The 25852-nt window shown below is 37.6% G+C and overlaps 1 protein-coding gene and 1 long non-coding RNA gene across 2 annotated transcripts; one reads left to right on the top strand and one right to left on the bottom strand.

Annotated features, from left to right (window-relative positions):
* Positions 1 to 5408: 5408 nt before the first annotated feature.
* Positions 5409 to 22948, bottom strand: cd34 (CD34 molecule). The gene is made up of 5 exons (XM_079587901.1): positions 22662 to 22948; positions 10416 to 10619; positions 10161 to 10327; positions 7607 to 7759; positions 5409 to 6780 (listed from the first exon to the last, which is right to left on the bottom strand). The coding sequence occupies exons 1-5, from the start codon at positions 22735 to 22737 to the stop codon at positions 6589 to 6591; spliced, it is 792 nt and encodes a 263-aa protein (XP_079444027.1). The 5' UTR covers positions 22738 to 22948; the 3' UTR covers positions 5409 to 6588.
* LOC306985540 lies at positions 22291 to 25852 on the top strand. The gene is made up of 3 exons (XR_013794821.1): positions 22291 to 22418; positions 23681 to 23772; positions 25584 to 25852. It is a non-coding gene; the product is annotated as an uncharacterized lncRNA (long non-coding RNA).

Below are 25852 nucleotides of genomic sequence, written 5' to 3'. Positions count from 1 at the left end.
AGTGCTGAAAATGCAATTGCTCTTCTTGGACCAAACATCTTTCCACCTTTAAAGAGCATAACAAAAATGTTTTGGTTGTCTAACTTCTTTGAGAAGTTATCATTTTCATGTTGTGTCAAGCTTTTTGACAGCTATAAACACTCATGGTTGCAGAAAGCAGAGTGTGATCCATAAATCATGCATGAACAATTGATTCTTACCGATTATCAACTTTTTCTTCTTTATATCATATGAAAGTTACTATAAAACTATATTGGAAAATGTTTACAATGCATAATTTACTTCATCAATTATCTGTGTCATTATACCAATTACTGAGTCATTTTGGTTAAATTATGAAAAAAAAGTGGAGATATTATTTAATTATGTGCATGTGGATACATAAACAATAAATAATGGTTTAATAGGCATTCTACAGAATGTTATCAAACAATAAATAATTGTAAATGGTGCAATGGTGGAAATGTCCATGACTTCAAGGAAAATCACAGAATTCTCTTGTGATGCATGTATATGTTGGATATATATGACAAATAAAACCATTGAGAGTGTGAAATGTGTGTTTGAGGAGGATTTAATGCCCACGCCCTTATTTTACGACTTTGGCGGCGATCTGAGTGAAATTCTGTTCAGCTTTATTGCCTGAATGCCTCTCGCACACAAAGAACCATCTCCAGACCATATTGGTCACTGAATAGATTAGATTAAAGCAATTTGGATCATATACTTTTATTGTCCTTGAAGTGAAAAGGTGTTGATGAAATCCATTTTAGAAAGCAGGGACAGTTTCTTGTGCATAAGAGTGTGTGATTTTACGTGTATTAGAAACAAAGCCAAAGATGCATTAGCACTGGTTCCCTTTAGCAACGGGGAAGCCGTCAAGTCGATACATTTCCTACCCGGATCTGTAAGGACCAGATGTTTTACAACCCCGAGAGAGATAACTTGGACCATGTCAACATGAAGCAGTCAAAATGCGCACATAAAGCAGGAAGTGGGTAAACATTCTTAAGCTCAATTATTCCTAATAGAAACCTCCTGAGGGTTCAGCTTCTATTATGGGGACAGAATGGTCACATGAAATGGCTTTCTGTAGGCTATATAAGAGCATGTGATCACCCAGCACATTTACCCAATGTTTACTTTGATTAGATTGCATTGACTTACAATTCAAACGCCTCTGTCAGAAAGATGAGTGATATTTGAAACAGACGTCTCGAAATATAATATCAGGTGTAGAAATGCAATCAATACAATTAAACATTAACAAAGCATTAAACCAAATCAAAGAACAATATAATATCTAATATATAATGTATTATAATTAAAAATTATAATATTTATATAATATAATTGTTTATTAAAATAATAAATCAATTTAATATTTAAATAATAATAAATAAATAATTACAATAGATAGGCATAGGCATAGCATGTGGTTTGGAGAACAGGATTTCCATGCAATTATATCCATTAGGGAGCTTTCATCAGTAAACATTGATTAAATTATTATCATAACACAAATTAAATCATGCCTATTCCAAAACTATTAAAGAGTTAAAATTACAATGTGAGGTGGTCTTCAATCAGAACAGAAAGCTGTACCAAAGATAACATGAACCAAAGATTCATTTTGTGGTATTTATGTTCATTTCAAGTGTTCTAGCCTAAATACATGAGGTACATGAGACTTCATCCGTCCTCTATCTTTCTCTCCCTTCATCTGCGTTTCTCTCTCGGTGACGACAACAGACTCTCCAGGGATTCTCCGACCTCTCCTCCCTCGGCTGGTGTGGCCTGAACCCCCCTGACACTTAACATTCTTGGACTTCTCTCACTCTATCCCTCAGCAAGGCTATCTAACCATCAGAGTGAGGCGGAGGAAAACTCGACAAACCTCACAGCTGCGACAACACACACCTTCACAGGGCCGACAAGAGAAAACACCCTGCTGCCTTGGCTTGGGTGGGGGAGTGTGGATATATGTGTGTGAGTTTAATCTCTGACTCCTCGTGTCACACTCTGTCACACGCGCAGAAAAAAACTGTATTTTCTACAAGATAAACAGATAAGCTCAGGATTTCTCTTGGCCAAACACATGTTTTGATGATCACTGAGAACAAGCCTGATCAACAGAAAAAGATTAATTGTATTATCATTTTTTTGGCCATAGCATAGAAATAGCCTACAATGGTATATGCATATGGATACATGACCATTTAGTGACCAAAATTTAGTGATCATTTAGTGACCAAAACATGAGAACATGTTTTTTTTTCCTTTTCTATTGATCATACAGATCTGTACTGCTAAATACTGCAATTTGTAAAGTAGGCCTAGTGGTCATATTTTTGAAGCCCTTCTAGTGACAATTAGACTTTATTTCTGGCTAGTGGAAACACTTTATTTTGTATCACACTTGCATTTTACCACGCATGAAAAACACAGCAATGATGATTAAAACTTTTTCTTGCTTATGGCCTGTAAAAATATTATTAGTGACATGGCGATAGCAAAGGAATGGCACCATCTCATAGTCTTCTTGGCAGCGTCAAATAATTTCTGTATCTGGTCATGCTACGAGCATTAGTATCCTACAATTTTGTATTCTGAGATTACCTAGTTGAAAAACAGTTCCTGTTAGTTTTTCCTGTCAATTTTTTTTATAAATCAATGTCTGTATTTTTTTTTATTTTTTTTTACATTACAAAGCATTTAAAGAAATACAGATAAACATGAAAAAAAATGAAAAAAAAAGATACACAGACACAAATAAGTTGCAGGGTAACACAAAACAAAGAACAATACAATGCATTAACCTTAAGAGGACAAAAAGGATTAATATAGAGATACAGTTTTCAATGCTTTGGGATTAACAGAGCTTTGGATAGTTTCCATGTATTTGTCTAGATCATCTTTGAATAGAGAAAAGAGAGGATCAATGTCCGTATTTTCTGTCTGCTGTTCAAGAATGGCTCTTTCAAGCGATTCTTTGCAACGAATCTGTCAAATGGGTGAGTACATAGGGTGAGTATGCAAAACATGAATCATTTTTCATGAATCGTTTCGCGATTCGTCTGATTCATTCGAGAAACTCACTCGGACACTGAATCGTTTGGAACGTTTTTTTTTTAAACTGTAGAACAACAAACCTTTTAAAACAGTGAACTAAAAACTTAACCTACAGAAAACTGGACTAAACCTTCAAATCCATCCAATAGTGAAAGACGCGGAGGGTCTTCGTGAAGATAAACACCTGTGTATTGAAGGTAAAAATATTTTGTAGCCCATGTTACAAAATAACAAAAAACGTACCATGGCATATCATGGATTTTTAGACGTGGTGTAGCCTACGCTTGTAGTATCATGTCGTTACTATGGTAGCCTACGCAAATCATTCAGCAGCATACAGGCTACAGGCCTATACAAATATGGTAGGCCTGTGTGTTAGAATCTGATACCCCAGGGTAGGCTCATCAACGACCGGTTATTTTGAGTTCAACTGTCCTAGTCGTTCTTTTCAGTTAAGTCTTGATATGAAATTTATTTCTGTCCTAAAGGAAGGTTGTTCCTCAGTCTGTTGTTTGTTTGTACCAGACTCGTTTGTAGGCCTACTTGTTTTGGAGGGTTGCACTGTGAGGTTATTGTGGTTCATTCATGATTTGTAGCTATATTTATCATGAAAGTGAGCGGCATTAGAGTAATGGGAAAGGAATTGTGGAGAATAAGAGCATCCTGTGTGATTATCAGAGGAGATTATAAATTACATATAGCCTAGGTAGAAGACTCACAATAGAATCAAATATGTGAAATGATATGAATGTGCTCCAGGCAGGAAAATGTTAGGGCAGTCTTTTTCGTTTCCTTTCACGTTGGTATTGTGATATTTTTTAGCAATATTTGCTAAATATTACAAAAAAATATTTTATGCCGTTGGTCTTCATCGTATAAGGCCGCATAAATATTTGGTCTGGATCTTGGCCTGGCTTAGCCTACAAGAAGGCAGTTGTGGAGGAGGCATAGGGAAGATTTTAATTACCTGTGTGTGTCTTTTGAGTACCCCACAGGCATTAAACGGAAGTTGCAATAGTCTCTTCTGAAGACTAAGAGTGAAACAAGAAACAATGTAGTGCGATAAAAAAATAAATAAAATTGATCCATCGTGAATTGATTGAATTGTTGGATGGTTGTTGTTTGCCATAGCTGTGATGTCATGTGAGTGACAGGTTGTCCCGCCCTTACGCCTGCAAACACCTCATCAGAGAGTAGAAGAGATTTTGCTTCGAGAGGAAGGGGATTATGAGGGCACACTAATTAAAACAATCATTCATAATAAATACTGCTATATTCCCTAAAGAAACAACAACCGTCACTTTTGATTTCTGGTGATTTTAATTGCTTTTAAAATATCATTTGTTTTTTAATTAGGCTCATTAGGCTTTTCTGTGGCAAAAGTATTTTGAACAAATACAATCATTTTTAATAATTTCACATACATTTTCTTCACAAGACAATTGATCCCGTTTTAAGGATGTGTACGGATATTTTAACTCAAAAACAAGTCTGAAATTAAGAGTTAATTAAGTTTATTTTATTTTTTCAGTGCTGGTGTTTGATATTGGTCTGGATCTACTGAAGGTTTCTGAGGTTCTGGTCTTGAACTCATATTTGGAATGTTGCCATTTTTATTGATATTTGTGCTGGTTTAGAAAGTTTAGCAATGTAATTTCCAGGTGATATTTGTGATATGATATGATTATCCCATTAACAACAGCAGTCAGTAACACATAAACGCTGACTTGCTTTCTCTTAAACTGATTAGGGACCACCGAGCCCCACCCAAATCCCTGCATAATGATGTCATCACCATCTCTTATACAAACCAGCTGTTTGCTTAAATGGCCTTTTGATACCAGCCAAATGTTTGCACGTGTGTACAGGAATGAAACCGAGAGATGGAGTGAGAACATATGTGTGTATTTCATATCAAACAGATACTCTTGAGTAAACAGCCCAGCAGCCAAATAAATGAAAAATTGCATCATATAGATCCAAGGCACACAAAGACGAGGTCTCACTGGGGTAAAGTAGAAATGATTAGTGATCACACACTGATTTATTTTCCAAAACTTTATTCCTATCACAAACATACATCAGTTTAACACAATGGTAGTACACCGATCCAAAATAAGACTGAACACCGGAATGTTAAAACAAAATGTCAAGAGTTGAAATAAAGGACATGATATTCATATTAATATGTTCATATATTCATATTGAACCTTAAAATACAATTACATTTTCTGTCCGTTTATTTCAAGAGATACTACTGTCACTCTAGCACCCAATTTTTACACAAAGGCTTAGTCAAGTCTTGTGTCAGAAATTTTATTCCTCATTGTATTGGAGTGAATCTACTAAAACTAAAGGCGATGGGTAAACTCCAGGGTTTAATGACTGCAACTAATTACGTACTTGTTTATGCCTAATGATTTATGTACAGTGTATTAGCATATGTAGATACAAAATAAAACAAACCCACCCAAGAAAGTTCTAGAAATTAGGGCAGGTCTTCCAAACGATTAAGTCAGTCATTCAGTCCATAAACACTACATCTAGATGTCTAGAATACAAAATATTACAAAAAGAGCATAATACTGGTTTACAAAGTACGGTGTAACTCAATCCAGAAATGTAAGATAATATTTAGCCCTGAGTGCTAACGGGCTTTGCAGCATACCTATTGTTGGATTTTACATTAAGGGTTGTTCGCAGAAATGAAATGGAGTTCACTTGAACTGATGTTTCATTCTCACCAACTCCAGAAATCATTACTTTGTCATGTAGTGATATTAACAAAATTATACAAGACTATTAACTAGTCGGATCATACTGTACACAAAGAAGAACATATAGAACATTTCATAAGTCTAGAAACACACAAACAACCCAAAGCAAACAAAAAAACACAACTCGTGCCCATTGGATTCTGAGAGTTTCTTTATGGTGTGATGTGATTTACACTCAGCTGGAAGCTTTAGAGCGCTGGGACAGGAGCACGGATCCTCCCGGCGTTGTGTTCCAGCCCTGGCTGCTCTTATGGAAGCCAGCAATGACTCATGGGAAAGGTTCCCCACCCCACAGTGACAGTAGTGTTATACTCAATGGTTGCACCTCTTGGACTAAAACTATTTTTTGTTGCATCATATTTTGATTGAATTTATATGATGTTCTTGTTATAAATCATCCCTGTCATAACTGGCATTTTACAACTTTCATAACATCACAACAATCTTTCATATAGCATTCAAGCATTGACGTTTATTTAGCTAGATAAGGAGGAGGATTACTTGACCAATTGTTTTTATCTTATATATTTGTATGCCATACTTTGATTCAAGTGTTTACTTGTTCTGTATGACTTTACATGGAACATTTTGCATCATATTTACATGTAAATGTGGGAATTTGAGTCTTTGTCTCCCTCGTGCCTTCTGACAGCCAAGGTCAATATGCAGTAGATTGAGTTGGGTTTAAGAAGCATGAACTGAACGTTTCACCCAGACCCTCGTTGGCAGAACGGCTCATTCACAGCTCTGTGTCTGCCGTCTTGGTGGTCGAGTGGCCATTGGTGGCAGCAGGGGGAGTTTGGGGCTTCACTGCTTCTTGTGACTCTCCATTAAGACTTGGCTTCTCCTGGGGCTCGGGTTGGTTCAGTGGGGCCACAGACACCAGAGTGTTGCCCTGGTTCTCCTCGTCAGCCATGTAAGACTCCTCAGCCTGTATGAAAACATGATACAAACAGATTTAACTTTTTTATTTAGCTATTTATTATTATTATTAGTGCCCTCCAGAAGCTTGCTTTCCGCAAGTGAACAGCGCCTTGTGGTGGCATCTCAAAGAAAGAAGCACGCAATCAGATTTTTAATTTTCATTTAGGACTTTGATGAGCAAGACCCTTGAAATAAGGTCGGTGTGTTCTTGGAGCAGAATATGAAATCTGCCATAAAATCATTTTTATTTGAATGGAATATATTTCATGATGCATCTTCAAACCTAAAGCATTCATTGAGCAGCAGCATATGAAATCCTAGCCTGTATGGGTTTTTTTTAGGTCCGGACTCGGAGGAGTGCACTTTGTTTCAATTTCATAATTTGACATCATTTAGCAGAGAAGGAAAACATCTTCGAACTATTGGCTTGGAGATGAAACAGTTTGTGTTTAATTTGCATGTGTTGTGGTTCTGAACATTAGATTGGGCGTGTGCTGGAGGAACTGCGCCGCACTGATATGTTGCCAATTGTTTCCCTCTTATTACAAGCTTGGCAACACTTCTTTACCAAATACGCTAAACTTTGCAATTAAAATGATTGCATAACACGTTCAAAATGGGAATTTGATCGGGAACACTTGGTGGTGGAGAAACAGTTGTTGAAGTCATCGGTTTGGGCAGGAAAAGCAGGAAATGCATGAATGTGTACATTTCCTTTAAAGATTTGCTTGGTGTTGATATTAGTAAGGATGTTACAATTAGTAAGGATATTACAGTTAATGATCAGGGATATTTTTCTGGGGACTCTTTGGGCCATTCATTTGGGGACTCACCAGTTTCATGCCTTTGCCGTTGGTTTGGCGATGGCACTTGAAGTAGTATATGCCGATTATTATGGCAGCAACCAGTAAGCCTGTCACCAGCACAGACACGAAAACTGCAGGAGAAGACCCGGAGGCGCCATTATCTTCTGTCGTCATATCCAGCTTTAGAGAAACACATAAACACCAAAATATTAACATATTCAGAGGGATTTGAACATTGTGTAAGCCTGATCAACAGCATTTTGAGTCATAATTTGTATTTGATCAAGGGATGTTGATTCAGTATGGGTGTTGCATTTTTTGTCTGTTTTGATGAAATAACTCCGATATTGGTACAACTGATATGGGATATTTATTTGTGCATGCTTATTTTACTTTTTTTTTTTTTTTTTACATTTACCTTTTCCTTCATCTAATGCTCACTTAAAGGGATAGTTCACCCAAAAATGAAAATTCTGTCATCATTTACTCACCCTCAAGTTGTTCCAAACCTGTATGAATTTATTTTTTCTGCTGAACACGAAATAGATATTTTGAAGAATGTTGGTAACCAAACAGTTGATGGGCCCCATTGACTTCCATATTATGAAAAAAAGTCAATGGGGCCATCAACTGTTTGGTTACCAACATTCTTCAAAACATCTACCTTTGTGATCAGCATGAGAAAGAAATTTATTATAACATAAGACTGGTTAAGATTGATTGGATTATTTTTTCATGATCATATTTAGTGAGGGAGTAGGTTTGATTTTGACATTGGTTGGGAACATAAAAGCAGCAAAAAATAAAAGTTTTTTAGTCAATATTCACATCAAGTAATCAGTTCTGCAATGTTATAGGTAATGACGACAATGAGGCAGTTTAACAGATTTAACTTTACCTTTACACTTGTCCATAGTGCTATCGTCAACCTCTCTCATCAGCATCAGAGTACATACGCCTACACATAATAATGTAATAATACTCTATGTAGAGCACACAGTGTTTTTGGCACACAGCGCTCTTGATGATTTTGCACATCACTATTTTCAAAAATGAACTGAACCAATGATGCTTCTGAAAGAACACGTGACAGGGAGTCTACTGTTGCTGTAGAAACGAACACATCTTTCATGCGCATCTGATTGAAAGATAAACCGTGGCCTCTTATTTAAATGTTGTTCTAAATTTTATGGATATTTGGCCCAACAGTTTAATTTAAAGTTAAAGTAAACTTTCACTTTCAACTGAACTGTGCATGTAGGCTATGTTTTAAACACTTGTCCCTGTACTTGAAAGCGTAGTCCAAAATGACAACAACAGTGGTTTACATACAGTAATTAAATGTTTTGATTAAAATTGTTGCTAGGAACAATTCAGTATAGCTAAATATTGTTAGGGACATATCCCTAGCGCCCCAACTAAATGCTACGCCCTTGATATTTAGCATTCCTAAGCTTTCCTAATTTAGACATTTTCCACTCTTCCTGACACGAACCCTTGATATAGAAAACAAAAAGAGGAAGTGAACAGGAAGGAGTCTTTGTAGTTTAGCACATCTCCCTGCCTTCTACAAAGCATTTAGGTTATGATGTGTCATGGCATGGTGTCATGCCCCAACGATCAATGCCTATCATGATGAAAACAAATGAATGATTCTGCATCAGACTGGGCTATCAACACTATTATCTCACCAACAATTTCACTGGTCTCAGATCAGTTCTTGCCAACATAGACGATCATCATCTCCCCCCCCCCCCCACTTCTTCTGTCTAACCTCTTTCCTGGGTTCATAACCGCATGGCACCAGTGAGAGGAAGCCCCTCTTCTCTCCCACTCATTCATCTTTTGTGTGCAGGGATTATTTATAGCGAATGACAAAACAGGATCTCCCTAATCTGAGCTCACAGGCATCAACAGCTTAAACTGCCTTGCTAAACGTTATCCTCTCAGACACGAAGCTTCCTTCCTTTCTAATGTACACGGACGCAGATGACAGCAACTGAAAACATCTGAAATCATTCTGTCCACTTGTTTGGGTTGGAAAAGAGTTTAAATGGAGTTTAAATAACTGTATAATATACTACCATGGTACTAAAATGAATGTACTCTCATCCCTTTCAAAATGACCATGATACTGTTTGGTAAATGTCCAAGAATATGGTAGTACTTTTTTGTCAATTAATCACAAGGAGTACTAAAAAGACTAAAACAGTATGATGGTGATTATTGGAAGTACTTTTGGAGTACCATATAAATGAATATCAGTGCCATGGTATTACCATCTGTAACCATCACTGTACCTCTACCATACTTGTTTTCTGTAAGGGACATGTAAAGAAAAACACAGCATTGGAGTTCTATTCAAAATTGTTACTTTTATATTGATCAATACACGTTGAGTTTTGGAAAATGTCAGCATATTCTTGAATTCTTTTTCATATTCTTCATGAAAGCTGTTGACCGATGAAAATTAGTGATCAATAATCAATTAAAAGAAAACTTGTATAGTTCAAATTATATTATTTTCAGGCCATTGTTTTTTCCATCCAGAATTCCAGAAAACTGACTCAAAATGACTTACTTCTGATTGTCTGGATTCTTGATTTGAGGCTGGATTTGAGGCTCGTTTCACTGTTTCCGTTATCTCTTTAACATCGTTTTTGGGGGCTGCGGTTTCTGGCTGGGTTGATGGGAATGTAGTCAAGATGGCGGATTTGCTGTTGTCAGAGGCGTTGGTTTCTGATAGAGCTAAAAATAAAAAGAATCATGTAATAGTAGTTTCACCAACAAAAACACTTTACAAATTATTTTCTTGGACATTCTTGATGGCTCATACTATTGTGATGAGTAGTGTAACTGGAACTTGGTTTGTTTGGTTCAAGTGTTGTTTGAGCTTTGACCTCAGGCTCAATGGTCGAGGATGTTGGTGTAACACTTGCTGTGTTTGGTACTAAGACTGTTGATGGCACCAATGCCTGATCTGAAGTTGTTCCTGGGTCTTTTGTAGCATCAGTTGTATGGGTTTCCTGTGCCTGACAACCTACACGGAAACACAGAAAATGTTCAATGTCAATGTCAAATAATAGAAGCTTTAAGTTGGACTCCCACCTCAAGTTGGTGAATAGGCTAACTGAATGTTACATAAATAACGAAGAACATGATATAATTTCTGTAGCTACCATTAATGCGCCGCCCTTAACAGCAATTACAATGTGATCTTATTCATTTTGCTTTAAGATCACCTCAGACACAGAACATTCATCTCAGTCATATATTCATACATATATATATAGTCAAATATTTCCTATTGAAACAGGAAGTCAATAGTTTCTATTGGTCATGAACATGGTTTTAGGGAGCAGCACATCAGTATTCCTGATTCACATTTGATTCTGATTCACAAGCTCTTGGTTTTAGTTTTTAATTTTATTCTGATTTGATTCCATTTCAGATATATTTCCATTTGGACACAAGAAATTCTCTCTCTGTCTTCTTTACCAAATATTCATTAAAATAACCATCTCATAAGAGTCATTTGTTTCGGGTATCATACAACTGCTTGTGCCATATGTATGTTTTTGATTCACCCAAAAAAATTATTGGCTCATAGGAGTCATTTGTTTGTGATGGGGTTACGCTGTTATGTTTTTGATTCACTAAATTCATTTGTTCATAGAAGTAATTTGTTCATGAATAAGATTGCACTGGTTGCATTCTGTGGTTGCACCACAGATTTATTTTACTATGGTGCTGAAAATTCTGCATTCATAGCAGTGATACAATCCTAATATATATATAATTTTTTTTTTTTTTACAAATTTTAAAGGTTTTGTGAAACAGTAGAGTTTGGATTTTAATCAAGGTTTCCATGCCACCCCTTCATTTAATATATTAGGCTACTACGCAATCACAAAGGGCTTGCAGGGTTTAACTTGAGTGTCAGATGCTCCTCATCCAGAGATTGCCGCACATGTTTGCTAGCATGTGGGTGGTAGGTGAACCCTGAGGTTGAGAAGAGGCCTGGCCCCTCTTTGACTGTTATTTAATGCCCTTCTGTCTCCACCCTCTCCAAAAATGTGCCTTGTTTGCACAGCCACTCTGCATTATTAATAACTTAAGCAGGAGGGTAATGCTGCCGACACTGACTGAGCAAATAAACATCACCCTCGAAAAGTCAAGACCTTTAGCTTGGCTGTACATTACCACACTCCTTAAGAAAGAGTTTTGTCTAGAGGCGTGGAATGCAGGAAGCGCGTGGCTGGGCGTAACGTACGAGTGAATTCATTTTCTTGGTTGTTTTAGGCGTTGCATCCTCAACTAACTACACCACATCCAAAAGTCATTGAACTTCAAGAAGTGTTCAAGTCAAATTCAGAGTTTTCACTTTTGACTGACACATTCAAGAAAATCATCTTGGCTATAGAGATTGCTCTAAATGGAATATTTTGGTGGATTAAAAAAATTGTAATTGTAAAACTAACATGTTACAGTATTTTGTTAAAACTGATGCATTACAGTATTTAAGTAAAATTGTAATTAAGTAAATATTGGACATAATTTTACACATAAAAGGTTTATAAGTAATTTATTAAACTACAGTCATGCTTATGTTTACACTTGTGACTAAACTATCGAAACAGTGAATATTTTTACATTTATTGATTAGCCCCTTTCTCTTCCATAATTTAAAATGTGTATCCCATAATTTTCCTCTTCTTTTTTTTAAAGGAAACGGGCCAAGTGGAAAATACTTTTTTTGTGGTGGTAATTGACATGCCACAAATGCTGTTGATTGAGCATAACTTCTATTGATCCCGAAATACTCTTAAGTGTTTTTCAGCAAAGGCTTGATGACTCTTTTTTTTTTTTTGCCATTGGGCATTTGAGCAGCTGAGCTTTAAATTTAGAACAATTTGTGGTGTCATATAGGACACCACACGTCTTGCCGTCAAACTCGTTGTCACACAGGCTTAAGAATAGGGCTGAACGATTTTGGAAAATAATCTAATTGCGATTATTTTTACCAATATTGCGATTGCGATTTAATATACGATTATTTTTTAAGCTCTTTATCTATTATATTATTCAACAAACACAAGCAATAAATCATTGTAAAATATGGGTGGGAATGAGCCGATCAACTTTTTTATTTAATGAATCTTATTAATAAAACTTTAAATATTTATTTAATTACATATGTAATTATAAGTAGGCTACTTTTAAAAATAATTACACATTAAAAAACGAAATTAATACAGTTACATGTTAATAATTTTAAATAGGCTATATAAACGAATAGCTTCAAAACATTGAAACAGCTGTGATTAAGTGATTTTTCTTTCTCAGTTTAGATACGATAAGCTGCTTCACACTAATGCACAGATCTCTTTTGAAATATAATATGTGGTTTGTCCTGTCCTTTTAATACCTTAAGACATAACTGACTGTTTACATTAATTTCGCGTCATAAACGCATTTTGAGGTGCAAGTAGGCTAAACACGTAGACAGAGTCGCTCACAGCCGCATGTGAGAGCTCTTCACAAAGCGGGCGTGGGTATTTGAAATTGAAAGCAGCTTCTGTCGATGGTTTTCATGTTTTTATTTTTAATATATAAGCCAACTGCATTCCAAAAGACATATGATGCCTTTATAGAGCATTTGTAAGGAAAATACCGGCGGGCGGGACCGCGCACTACTAGAGTAACATCAAGCAAAGCGCGCGTATTTCACAGCGAGTGCCATTCTAGTGCAATGAAGCCCGCGAATGTCCTTCGCTTCAACTTTTCCGATCTGTATGAAAGACTATTTTTTCGGAAGGTTCGAATGTGTGTGTGTGACAGAGGAATTAGAAGCAAGCAGAATACGGTTGTGTATAAAGCACACGCAGCGTCATCACGCAACGCATCTGTGTTTAAAACTAAGCTCAGTCTCGATTCTGAAATTATCTGAATCCATACAGAATCGTTGAAGAGAATCTATAACACAATCGCATAAATTAAACAAACTGTTCTTTCCTGTAGCCTATGCCAGGCCTACATGCGTAGCGTAACAAGTTGATGCTTCATCTGCAGTGCAGATTGCTTTACTATCGCGTGTCACGTGACCAGAGAGTAATCGCAGCTTTTGCGATTACAAAATCGCGTTTCATCATATCGCGATATTATCGCAAATGCAATTAATCGTTCAGCCCTACTTAAGAATGTTATCTGGCTCATGCCGTGTGGTCTTGTGTTTTCCTAACTAGCAATACACAGATATCTGCCAGACCCTGATCATAAACTAATTCTACATTTGTCTCAACAGGTGTGACTGTATCAAGGCCACTGTATAAGGCAGCGATGCTGAAACAATGAACCTTGATGAACATTTTTAGTTAAAACACCAAAAGAAATGACAATCTGTGATTGGTCAAGCTCAGATCTCGTTGATTGCTATGATACCTCGCTTGCTGTTTGTGATTCTTAGCATTTTGTGATTTGTTTGGGTGCATGGCCACCATGAAAGCACTCGCCTGCCTGCACTTACAGCGTGAAGCACCCCTCCTTCATTACAGATACACTCTTGAGTGTCTTGTAAGCGGGTCTATCGTGCATGATACTGTGAGTGGCTATATAGTTTAATTGGCAGAACTGGGCATGCATCCTACAGCTCTTAAAAATGTTAATAAAAACTAAGCGCTGACTTACACAAGCCAAAACCTGACATGTTTATTGATATAATAACTGTTAGGAAGAATGTTCCCTCTTCTCCTAATATCACATAAACAAGACCAGCATACGTGAACACCTTTGTACACTTCTGTATTTTGTGTGTTTTCTACAAATGAGAAGCAGAACAACCATCTTTTTTAACGTGTATGATAACGAATGTCTTTAATTGTCTAAAGTGTACAGAACAAAATACCCCTTCTACTTATAAAAGCAGCACACGATTACACAGTAACGACGTCCTGTTTGACAAAGTTTCTGTCTTACATGGTATGTCTACGAGATTAGAATAAGTGCATCTCAAATCATACGTATGTAATTTTGGGTTTTAAGGTAATTTAGCTAGATTCTAAAATGCAAATGCAAACAGTGTCCAAAACGTTTTCATGGGATTGTTCTGAGACATGACTTTTGTTGTGGTACAACATCATCATCCGTATAGCAGGGAACACTGATCTTTGAGGTGAATGAGGTAATCTAGACAATTCGTATAAATATTGTTTCTCATAGCCAGACCTCTGATTAAACCTTGTGGACACATCTTTGTTTCCAGTTGGACTGATGAAAACCTTGTGTTGCGTAAAGTCAGCCAGTCGAATCTGAGTTCGCCAGATTGGGAAAGTTCCAGTTTTTAAAGTGTCTGAATGTATGCTTACATTTTATGCACCAATTTATTTATGCATAAAATTCATATATTTAGTCCATATATTTTATGTAGACTTTAATAAATGTTCTACATACACTTGTTACTGCATAATATACATTAAGTTATGTGTAAAATCCATAAATTGTCAAGAAAATGCATAAATTGCTGATGATTATTTTGGCAATTATTTTTATAGGAGTTTTAAAGTTGCAAAATGCTCAAATACGCACATAGTCTACTCTAAAGTGAAATGAGATGAAAGGTAAAATTAGCTCTTTATTAACGTGGTCAGGTCACCATGGCAGTATGATACAAATTAGAGATTGTAGAATGCACATTTAGTTTGATGAAGTTGGTCAATTGTTGTAATTCAACCCCTCAAGGCATACAACTTTTCAATCCCAAATGAGATATTCCTCTTGACATATCTAATATTTCAAAGTTTGTGTGGCAGTGAGATCTGATAATCAAAGTGACTTCTGGATGCCCCGACAGCAAGCATAAACAGAGATCTGGAAGAGTGATAATAATAGTGGCTCCACCTAACTGCTTCAGTGCATGTTTTTCATCCACCAATACAACAGAAATATGACCAGAATCATTGTTTTCCTAAGGAAAGTGACACAACAGGGACCAAATGTGCTCTCCAGATTTCTGAACCGCTCTAATCCATCCGATGGAGTTTTGGCACGTCTGGTCTGATGTAATGAGACAATCTTAGGCAAAGACTCTCTAAAATCCCCAGTGCTTTCAGCTGTGTCTGAATGGACGTATGGCAGTAAGCTTAGCCAGACACGTCCTGACAGCTCTGATATAAACCTGAGAGCTAAAGCCTCCTCCTTCCACATTCCCTGGAAACATGAGAGATGCCCCTAAAATGTTTGGGTTGTTTTAAAGGAAGTACCTCATTAAATAGACAGTTATGCAGACAACATCATTTTCATTTTCCAAGCAACTGTTCCTTTAAGTCTTAGTTGTAGGGTTCAGATTTCAAGAATTGTGCTTTATTTTGTTTTTATCTACAGTATATGGAGTTGTTCTGAGCTAGAGAGATGGCAGAAGAACTCCAAATGACCTTTTTTCAGTGGCTTTCAAATCATTTTAAGTCATGTTTTGATCATTGCCTCTTTAAAATGGTCCCATGGGTCTACTCATAAGACTAAAAATGATGTCACTTTAATTTTCCCATAGACATATATTTCTGGGAATCTAAAGACATGCCTGCTTTCATTCTGACTCTAGAAGATGTCTGGTCTGTATCCTCAACTCAATCCCCAGGGGGAACGCAGCGATAAGCAATCTGCCTTTTCACGGCTCATAAGGGAGTGTCTTTAATCTCTAAAATACCCGCATTAATGCTTAAATCACAAGCTTGTTGAACTCTGGGACAGCTTCCTAACAAAGACCTCCTCTTGTTCTCCCTTCCTCACTCAGATCTGTCATGTGATTATCTTGCTGGACAGAAGGCCATCTCAAGATCTCCTATCTCTCTCCTATCTCTAGGTCTGGTTGAAACAGGAGAAACCTAAACAAACAGCTCAGCGAAAGAGGAAAGATTGTGATGACGCAGATGTAGGCAACACAAAAGTTTTGGTAATCACTCTAATAATCCCTAAAGTGTTGTCCAGCAGGGTGGAGTCCATCTTTCTCCATCACCAGATGCACATATCTCAAGGGAACCTCTCAGAACTTCAGGCCCTGACGTCTGCAGCCTGCTAAGCTGGACGGCAGCCTGGGAATCATGGCTTCTCCACCCAGGCCATAGAGAGAGAATGTCTCTTGGTGATCAGAATCAGCCGCAGCCCAATCCCCTCTCTTAAGCAGGCCTGTTATGTTAACATTTATCATCCATCCATTGTTCTATCAATCGCTTCGCTCTATCGATGTCTATCTGTCTGATTCATTTTCTCTGTTGGGAGAAAGGCTTTAAGTTATACAACTTTCTTACAAGACTTTGTCAAGCCAACGTTTAAAGTTTGTTCTGACAAACTTGGCTTTTTCATTTCGCATTTAACTTTTTTAAACTAGTATTTGGAGTCTTTTTCATTGGTTTATTTAAAACATTAAGCACTGTTTGTTGCGATCACAAAATATTATTTCTCAAAAGGTCAAAGGACTTCATGGGCTCTTTTAACGGACACACTAGGAAATCCAGTGGTCACTCTATCCACCCCAACTACCGGATAACTATTTCCATTTGCGAGCATGCTGATCCTGAGAGTTTACTTAGCAATGAGCCCACAGCCCAGTTGTTTTCTGACAAAACAAAAACGGGGAGAAGGAATTAATCAAATTAGTGTCAGGTGTGGAATGTTCCCCAAGCCAGACAGGATGTAGGTATCTCAGATAGAAACTATAGACAGTGCGTTAAACATGCACACAGTAATGATCCCATTCCTGACTCCTTTGGACCCAATTCGAGATGTGTATTTAATACACAGACCACCTACTAAAGGATTCCTCTACTATTCTTCTACAACAGTGTCTCATTCACTGTTTTTGCTGTGTTCATTTCCATAAGATCCATACTGTACAGATATTATAAAAGTTTAATTCATGGTTTAGTTAATGAATGTTGCAGATTTTAGTGTTTTTAATACATCAAACCTTGTTTTTTTTGTTTTTTTATAGCACCCCTACTGTCCAAAACAGGCATGATCTTGTCACCCCCTCCAGCTGCCAGCTGCCTCCACTTTTTGCAGCTCACTGTCAGCACCAAAAGCATTGCGTGGTTGCAGATGTCCATGGACCATTTCCAGGCTCTTGTTCTTTGACATCATCACGCAGATTGATTCAGACAATGTAATTGGATATCTAAATGTTTGATCCACTGCCATGCTCCGCTTATACAATGCTTGGAGAAAAGGCCACAACAGAAAGATGAGGGTATTGAAGCGTCTCTCTCTCTCTCTCTCGCTCTCTCTTTTTTTTTTTTTTACTTCTCATCACACAAAAGAAAAACTGGGGTTGGGTTTTGCCCCCTCTCTCACTTTCTGGCTAACCGTAACAAATCCCCTGGGCTCTGTAACACTGTGGTTAAGGAGGAAAGACTGCTGTGAGAAAGTCCTCGTGCTTTTGATGGCAAGCAAAGGATAAAATCTTATGTTTTCAATTAGGGAACATTAGGTAGAATTGCCCCAGTGTTGTGCTGCTTGCTGAACATTAATTACCCCACTGGTTAAAGAGGCTCAGCCAAGCCACATTAACTCTGTTTATTCCTCAGGCAAAATGGCGAAAACCACCACAGAACTGCAAATTTCTCCATAAAGTTACATGCACGTAACAAGTATTACGAAAAAACAATGATATAACTCAATCTTTGTACACATCAAAAGCACAAACAGTGTTTGTTATGATATCTATTTGATATTTTGTGATAACTATTAGTTTATGTTAGATACTATCATATATACACACAGATATGATATATATATATGATATATAAATATATAGTACTTAACAACTAATTTGTGCTTTTTCCATAAGTAAGATAAAAAAAACCAAACCTTTAAAAAAAAACTTTTTATTTTCTTATAGAGAAAATAAACGCTTTTTTTTATGTGTGTGTGTGTGTATATATATAATATAATATATACACACACACACTCATTAAAAAAATCTTTAAAAAATCGTTTATTTTCTTTATAAGAAAATAAAAATAAATAAATATATATATATATACATATATATATATATATATATATATATATTATACATTAAAAAACATATTTTTTTCTATAAGAAAATACAGTTTTTTTAAAAGATTCGTTTTTTAAAAACCTTAAGTATGGAAAAAGCACAAATATATGACTAGGTACAGGATGTTGCACAAGTTTCTCATCAAAGTGAACAGATTTTTTCCTAAAGGTTACAGCTAGAGTTTCTGTGAAGCTGAAGCTTTGCCAACACTTTATAAGTTGCTATTTGACTAATATGACGATCTAACCAGCAGACTGGTCTGCTAGTGTCTTGGAGTTTCCGCTTGTTACGGGTTTTGTTGTACCACAGGCTAATTACACACTAATGTTGGGACTCACTAATGTTTTTGGATGCTCGTATTACCAGAGCGCGGTGTCAGAGTGAGAGTGGTTGGAAGCTGCATGCCAGCTGTGAGAGACGCAATAACTGCAAAACTGTATTGGAGTGCCAGGGGAACTACAGAATGACAGACTCACAAGAGCAACAACAACAAACCCTGATATGATTCCAGATTGTCTTGTCTCATTTAAGATGATGTTCAGCTAATTAAACATGTCTGTTAGTCGATAGTTTACATTAGTTCTTAATATGATACGTAACAGTTGTTTTGTATCTTTTTCTTAATAATAAGTGGGCTGATGGACATAAATGTGTAAACATATACAAATTACTGTTTGCGCAGATGATCTTTTCACATAATCTGAGAATGAACTGCTTATTTTTACAACCTTTCAGTTACAATCAATATGCACTGAGAAGCCCAGTGAGACCGAGCACACCCAAATCATCGGAGTGATGTAAGATATTCTACAGCATTTATGTATAGGCTTCCCACCCTTGCGAATGTGACGTTAAGTGGCCTAGGACTGCAGGAATGCCAGGCAATAGCTAAAAGTCATGAGAAACTGGCAGCTGCATGTTTTTGTTGGCCAAAAAGCGCATTGTCAGCCAAGGAGAATATTCCAGAACTAAGGTACACATATATAAGCTCATTATTTCACTCCTTGCCCTGTAGTGACCTCTGCCATCCATTTTGTTTTTATCATGCATGAGCACTGGCATGCATGAACTTCCTCTTCCTTTGTGCCTTGACTATGTGATCTTTGTGTGACTAAACCCATGAAAATATGCATCTGCTCTACCAGTAAATGCAATAAAAATGTGTGTGATAACAGTCCCTTTAAACATCCTCCATTGTGTTGTTTGGGATGTTCCCATGTGTTGGTTCAGATCAGGGTGGATGAATTGGCTCCTGTTGGTACAGTTGATCTAGGCCTTGGATTTTTTCCAGATATCGAATTGTAATACACCACAGTAGCAGTTTTAGGACTGGGAAAATACCTGCTTCTGGGACGCTAGGTCTGCCAGGGAGCTAAAGACGCGTGAAGGTGTTTTCTCACTCGCCCTTGAGCTCAAAACGCAGCCAGATTGAATAATATTACATGATGCTTGGGCGGCACCAACCGTTATCTTGGCACCTGTCCACTGAAATGCCACATAGCTACCAGGGTGTATAATGGCTGAACTAACAACATGGGAAAAGGTGGTAACTGAAATTTAGCATGTCGTTTGGGTGGCTAACGTAACTATGGGGTGAATGTGAGCTCAGCTAAACACATTTGCCAACAGGCTGTCATAGCGAATCATTCTTTCTTGCCCTTTCCCATCCATTAGAGGAGGAAGATTACGCCTCTAAAAGAGCAATACTTGCAATGGGAGGTCACTGTCACCGTTGAACAGTGGGTGGCCGGTTGGAATGCAGTACTTCTATCTTCTGAGTCTTTCCTCTGAGGCTTTATTCAAATACCATGTAATTTGACCCTTTTTAGCCACTTAGCTTTGGTTAATTTAATTCTGCAGCAACTGTAGCTTGTGGATGAGTGTCCACATACTGAAACCGTGGATTCGGTTATTATAAATTGAATTTCTGAAAATTCAATTTCAGATCAGTCTTTATCATTTTGTAAATTTACATTTATGTATTTAGTAGATTCTTTTTATGTATAAGTTTTTATCAGTTCATGCATTCTCTGGGAGTCAACCCCATGACCTCGGCATTGGTAGTGGCTTGCTCTGGTGTTTGAGCTGTTATAATAAATTCTGCCAACACAACATGAACAGAATATTGCTTTCACAACCAAAATTGGTCACTCTTCACAATTCTGTCAATGCCCTTCCAATATTGTGTGTTAATAGCACACATTGAAGTGGGTTCAACCATGATGTTTTATTATATAATATAATTTCTGTATAATTTTTAAGCATGTATGTTACCACTATTTACTTTTACTATCAATCTGGCCAATACAATAGCCAGAGATGCTGGTATGGCAAAACAAACAAACAAACAAATAAAAAAATCTTTATAAGAGTCTTTAAACCTGCATAAAATAATTTTCAGTAATTTAACAAGAAATATTGTCCAAGATGCAGGACTTGAAAAGTTTCCCGTAACAAATATTTTATGATCTAAAACCTATAATGCTAACTTAAGACTTAATTAAGGTTTAATTATGATTAATGTCTGCTAAGATCTGTTTGAATAGTTATAACTAGCATTTAAGATTTTCTGTTGGACATGATGAACTTTCCGAAATTTCGGAACTTTAATGGCGATACCAACATCTGCAACGTTAGGACCTGCTCCCTCTTGATACACACATATTTCCATGGTTGGCTGAAAAGTGCTGCTATGTTCTGACCATCCATTGGCAAAGTCTCACAGGAGTGCCAATTGCACTAAAGTGCCAAGCATTTAACAGACTGGTGGGAATGGAAACTTACAGTGCTTTGCGGTCTCTTGGTGGGGAGGGGAAGAGGCTTCACTTTAACAATGACTTCTTGCAACCTCCAAAGTCTTAACGGCAGCATGACGGTTGCAGCCTGATGAATTCAGCTGGGTTACAGTTTCACATTTCTCTTTATAAAAAACACTGAACAGTATTTGAGGAGAGAACTATAGGAATATAGGGCACGTTAACTTCAGATGTCATATTACATGGCCAACTTCGCTGGTTTCTCTTCTCTAACAAAGAGGGGCAGGCTGTCTAATTAAAAATTTCATTTAGCTTGAAAACTGATGATGTGCTGAGTGTTTGTTTGCTATGGAAGTGCATTTTTTGTAACAAATTAATATTTGTTTTCTTTTACATTTTAACAGTAAAATGTCCTGGTGTTTAATTCAACCACTACGCTTTTGAGAAGTTGCACTGTGTTAAAAAAAACAGACTTCCCACCGTTAAACCTAACGGCATTACTCTCACCTCTTGGGAAAAGGGGCGTACAGCTCTGCCCTGCCCACATGGGCGTCACTCACGAACCAGCTCTTTTTACTCCTTTTTGAAATAACGGAACTCCCTGGAATCTCTCTGGAAAGCGAGTGCCGTTTACATTACTGTCTTCATTCCTGTGGCTAATAATGTAAACATCCATCTATTTTCAGGAGAACATGAACCAAACACTGTTGTCCACATTTCAGTCTAATAAATCCATTCAACGTCTGTTTTACAAAAGGGCAATTTCACCACATGCAGTCATAGAAATCAGGATAAAGATGCTTAACAGACTCCTCAGACAGTTTCCAGGCTTTTCGGTCCCTAAAACACACATATACGCCCATGTTTCGGCCAGCTCCACCCAGACGGGGAGCAGGATATAGCTCGCAATTACGATCAACGGCATGTTTCCACTCCAAGCCAGAGCCCTTTGTTTTAGTTTCTCGCTAGCTTTTTAACACTGTCTCCATTGAGTAAACACCACAAACTGCTGGGTGTCACATCAATCAAGGTGAGGCTATTTTTTTTAATAAAACAATGTTCGATCTCAAAATCAGTGATACTTTTATACAGCTTACAAAATGATGAATCCTGACAAATTATAAGGAAAAAAAAGATGTTCCTATAAATCTGTACAAAAAAATGTATACAAAATATAAAATAAGAACATAAAAAGGATGCAAACGGTTAAACAATGATACAACGCTGCATGTAATACACAAAAGAGCTTACAAAAGACTTCAAATAAACTTACTGTGAAGCAAAAGAAAGCCGAACATTAAAGCCAGAGCCATGGTTTTCCAGAGTTCATTCATTCTTCGTACAGCCATTCTGGTCTCTGAGCACGCTGAGGTGTGAGAGAGTGTGTATGCAGGCGCTGGGGCAGGGCTGAAAGAGTTTAGGGGTTTCCTGTGCCTGAGACAGAAATGAGCGGGTCACAAGATAAAGCATGGCTTGTGCTCCAGGGGTTTTATATGGCCCCTCTACACTCCCCCCACATCTCTCTCTCTCTCTCTCTCTCTCTCTCTCTCTCTCTCTCTCTCTCTCTCTCTCTCTCTCTCTCTCTCTCTCTCTCTCTCTCTCTCTCTCTCTCTCTCTCTCTCTCTCATCTCTCTCTCTCTCTCTCTCTCTCTCTCCCGTCATTCTTCTCGTCTTGCAGGCAAGGCCACCTCCTTCATGTTGTGTGCATTTGGTAGTATAAGAAGAGTTGAAACATGTATATGTTGCTGTATATTTATTTTGTATATTATATTTATTACTTTGAAAAAGTCTCTTCAAGTCTCTGTGGAAAATTCATAAAACTACAAAGGCTGTCACCAATTAAACCTCCAAATAGATTCAGAGAAATTAATCTGATTAAATTTTATTGATTGATTTTATTTATTGATTGATTGATTAATGATGTCATAAAAAAAAGGATTTCCTTTAAAGAATATATTCCATATTTATTTTGTTGTTGTTGTACATTATCATGTAAGTTGCATTCTGACACTTAGGATAAAAAAGGTAATTTTTACTTTATATCTTACAGTTGCAGCTTTATATGTCATAATTTGACTTTGTATGTCACAATGTTACTATTTCTTATTTTAAACTCACAATCGCGTTTATTTTTTAGGCTGTTGTGGAAATAGGCTTCCAAAGTTTGAGAGTTTTTATGGGAGGTCCATGGGTCTGAAAACGTAAACAACAAAAAACATAATTATCTTTGCTTGTCTGATTTGCATTCCTTTTGGTATTTTAACTATGTCCTTTCTTCTCTCATCTCTGCAGACTATAAACTGTGTTCACTGCTGATCAGCTTGTGAAAGCACATGGCGTCATGTACGCTGAATTTGTGTGTCCCTGGACCAATGAGTAATACAGTGAGTCATCTTTAACCCTCAATCACCCAAAAATACCAACACACACACATATGTAAGGACAAAAACGGAAGGGAAGCTGAAAAAGCCGACACGCACATGCACCGCTGCATCTAAACACGCACACACCCTCACGCAATCCCATTTCCCCTAGACAAACTTTCATTTCTCCTCGGTGCGACTGGGCGGGAATCGTTCACATGTATCTGTGTGTTGGCGCCGCTTGGAGAACATCTGGAAACAGTGCAGTGTGAGCAGCTTTGTGTGTTCTTGGGGACTGCTCGCAAAATTACTTGTCAAACATTTCGGCCAGATGGGGGAGAGAGCGGAGAACATGTGTCCCCCTCCCACAAGCCAGATTTTTTTCATTTTCCCTCCCTTTTTGAGGTGTGGGTAGTTTGGAAGTGAAATGATTGATAGGCTCAAGCACACAAGATCCACCTGGGCTATCCAGTTTCTGGCCAGCAATGGGTGGAGTGGGACCGCTAGCACCACGGTGTGAAGAGGGTCCGACTGCACGGCCAAGGCTCCACATATGGAACCACATGTAACCTGAGCTGTTCAAAGAACCTGAGCTGTTACAAATGGCCAATGCGCCTTGAAATGTAGCATTGATGCTCTAAATGAAAAGAACAAATCTGTAAATTAATTCCTGTGGTTTTGTGAAGCAAGATGCTCCAGGCACTTAGCGTGACCATGACTCAAAGGGAAACTCATCTGTTTTCTACTTCAGAGTAGATGGTTTTTTATTCTTAAGCAGACAGAAACATGAAAAATCATCCGTTTTTCGAGGGCTGTTTAGTATGCAAGTATCCATTTAGCACATGCATTCATCAAAAGCAGCTTAAAGTACTCATTGCAATCCCCGTAGTAAAAGACAAAACGCAAATAGTTTTTTCAAGACAGCTTTAAAATTAAATGGAGTGCAAATGGAGATGTTTTTTTAAATCCATCCAACATCAAGTGATCTATCTATAAAATATAGCCACGTTAATTTCACAGATATACTTAAGTCTTTCCCGCCATTGACTGAATTTTCCAGCAATCCATGTTTTCACTGTTATACGGTAGGGAGCGCTATTACGCATCTTCTGAAATAGTCCAGAATCTCCGGATCCAAAACAAGCAAATAAGAAGCAGAAACCAGCGAGAGAAGCACTGCTTATGCACTTATGCTTATGTAAAATAACATGATTATCAAATATTATCAAAACTACCAAACGTTACCGAATGAAATGTCGACCAAGAAAGAGGTATAGGCGTGTGCAAGCTTTGGAGGTGTTGATGGACTCGATCTACTCAATCTGTTTTGATCATCGTTCTGAATCCGATCCAGACATCGTTTTCTCTGCTTTTTGTTCAAATTAAGCTTTTTTTTATGAAACACCCACATTTGAGTATACTGATAAACAAAAGAATGGATGAAGCTAAATTCTGTTGTTCTTTCTTTGGATATATTAGGTTATGGGGGCACAATAGTTCATGACTCATTCCTTATGGGGCTTGAACCAGCATCCTTCTATACAGCAGCCCTTTAGCCACTATGGAACACCAGCCTACAAAGAACTTGTTGGGGAGATAAATCTTACAAGTGCCATCCTTCATTTCCTGTTTGTGATATTTCCTGCTTCCTGTCATTTCCTGTTTGTGGAATTTGTCGTTTTGGTTTACATAACGTGGTACACGAAAACATACAGCATTCGTGCACATTCGCACCACACAAAGGCGCACACACAACCCCTTTCAGACACCTGTTTTAAATTACCACGAGAAGGCTAATCATCCTTCTCTTCCTCCTCCTCTCTTTCTTTCAGAGTCTCAGGGGTTTTGAGAAGGGATTGCCTCATAGCGTGTATGTTCTGCCTCCTCCTTCCACGGCCACGCCTGTGAGAACACAGAAAAGAACATGTAAATGTTCCTTCGCTCAGCAGCCTCACGAGAGCACAAACAGACCGTCTCTGTGGCCGAGGGCAGTTCAGGCATCATGAGGCTCAGGGGTGGCGGGTAAATGGTCAGAGGCACTTGTCCTTTTGTGACCTTGTTATTTTTCAGTCCATGGGGGTAAGTGGGGGGATGGTTTACA

Source organism: Phoxinus phoxinus (assembly GCF_949152265.1).
Source record: "Phoxinus phoxinus genome assembly, chromosome: 18".
Classification (NCBI taxonomy): domain Eukaryota; kingdom Metazoa; phylum Chordata; class Actinopteri; order Cypriniformes; family Leuciscidae; genus Phoxinus; species Phoxinus phoxinus.
This window is presented reverse-complemented; position numbering and strand designations above follow the sequence as displayed.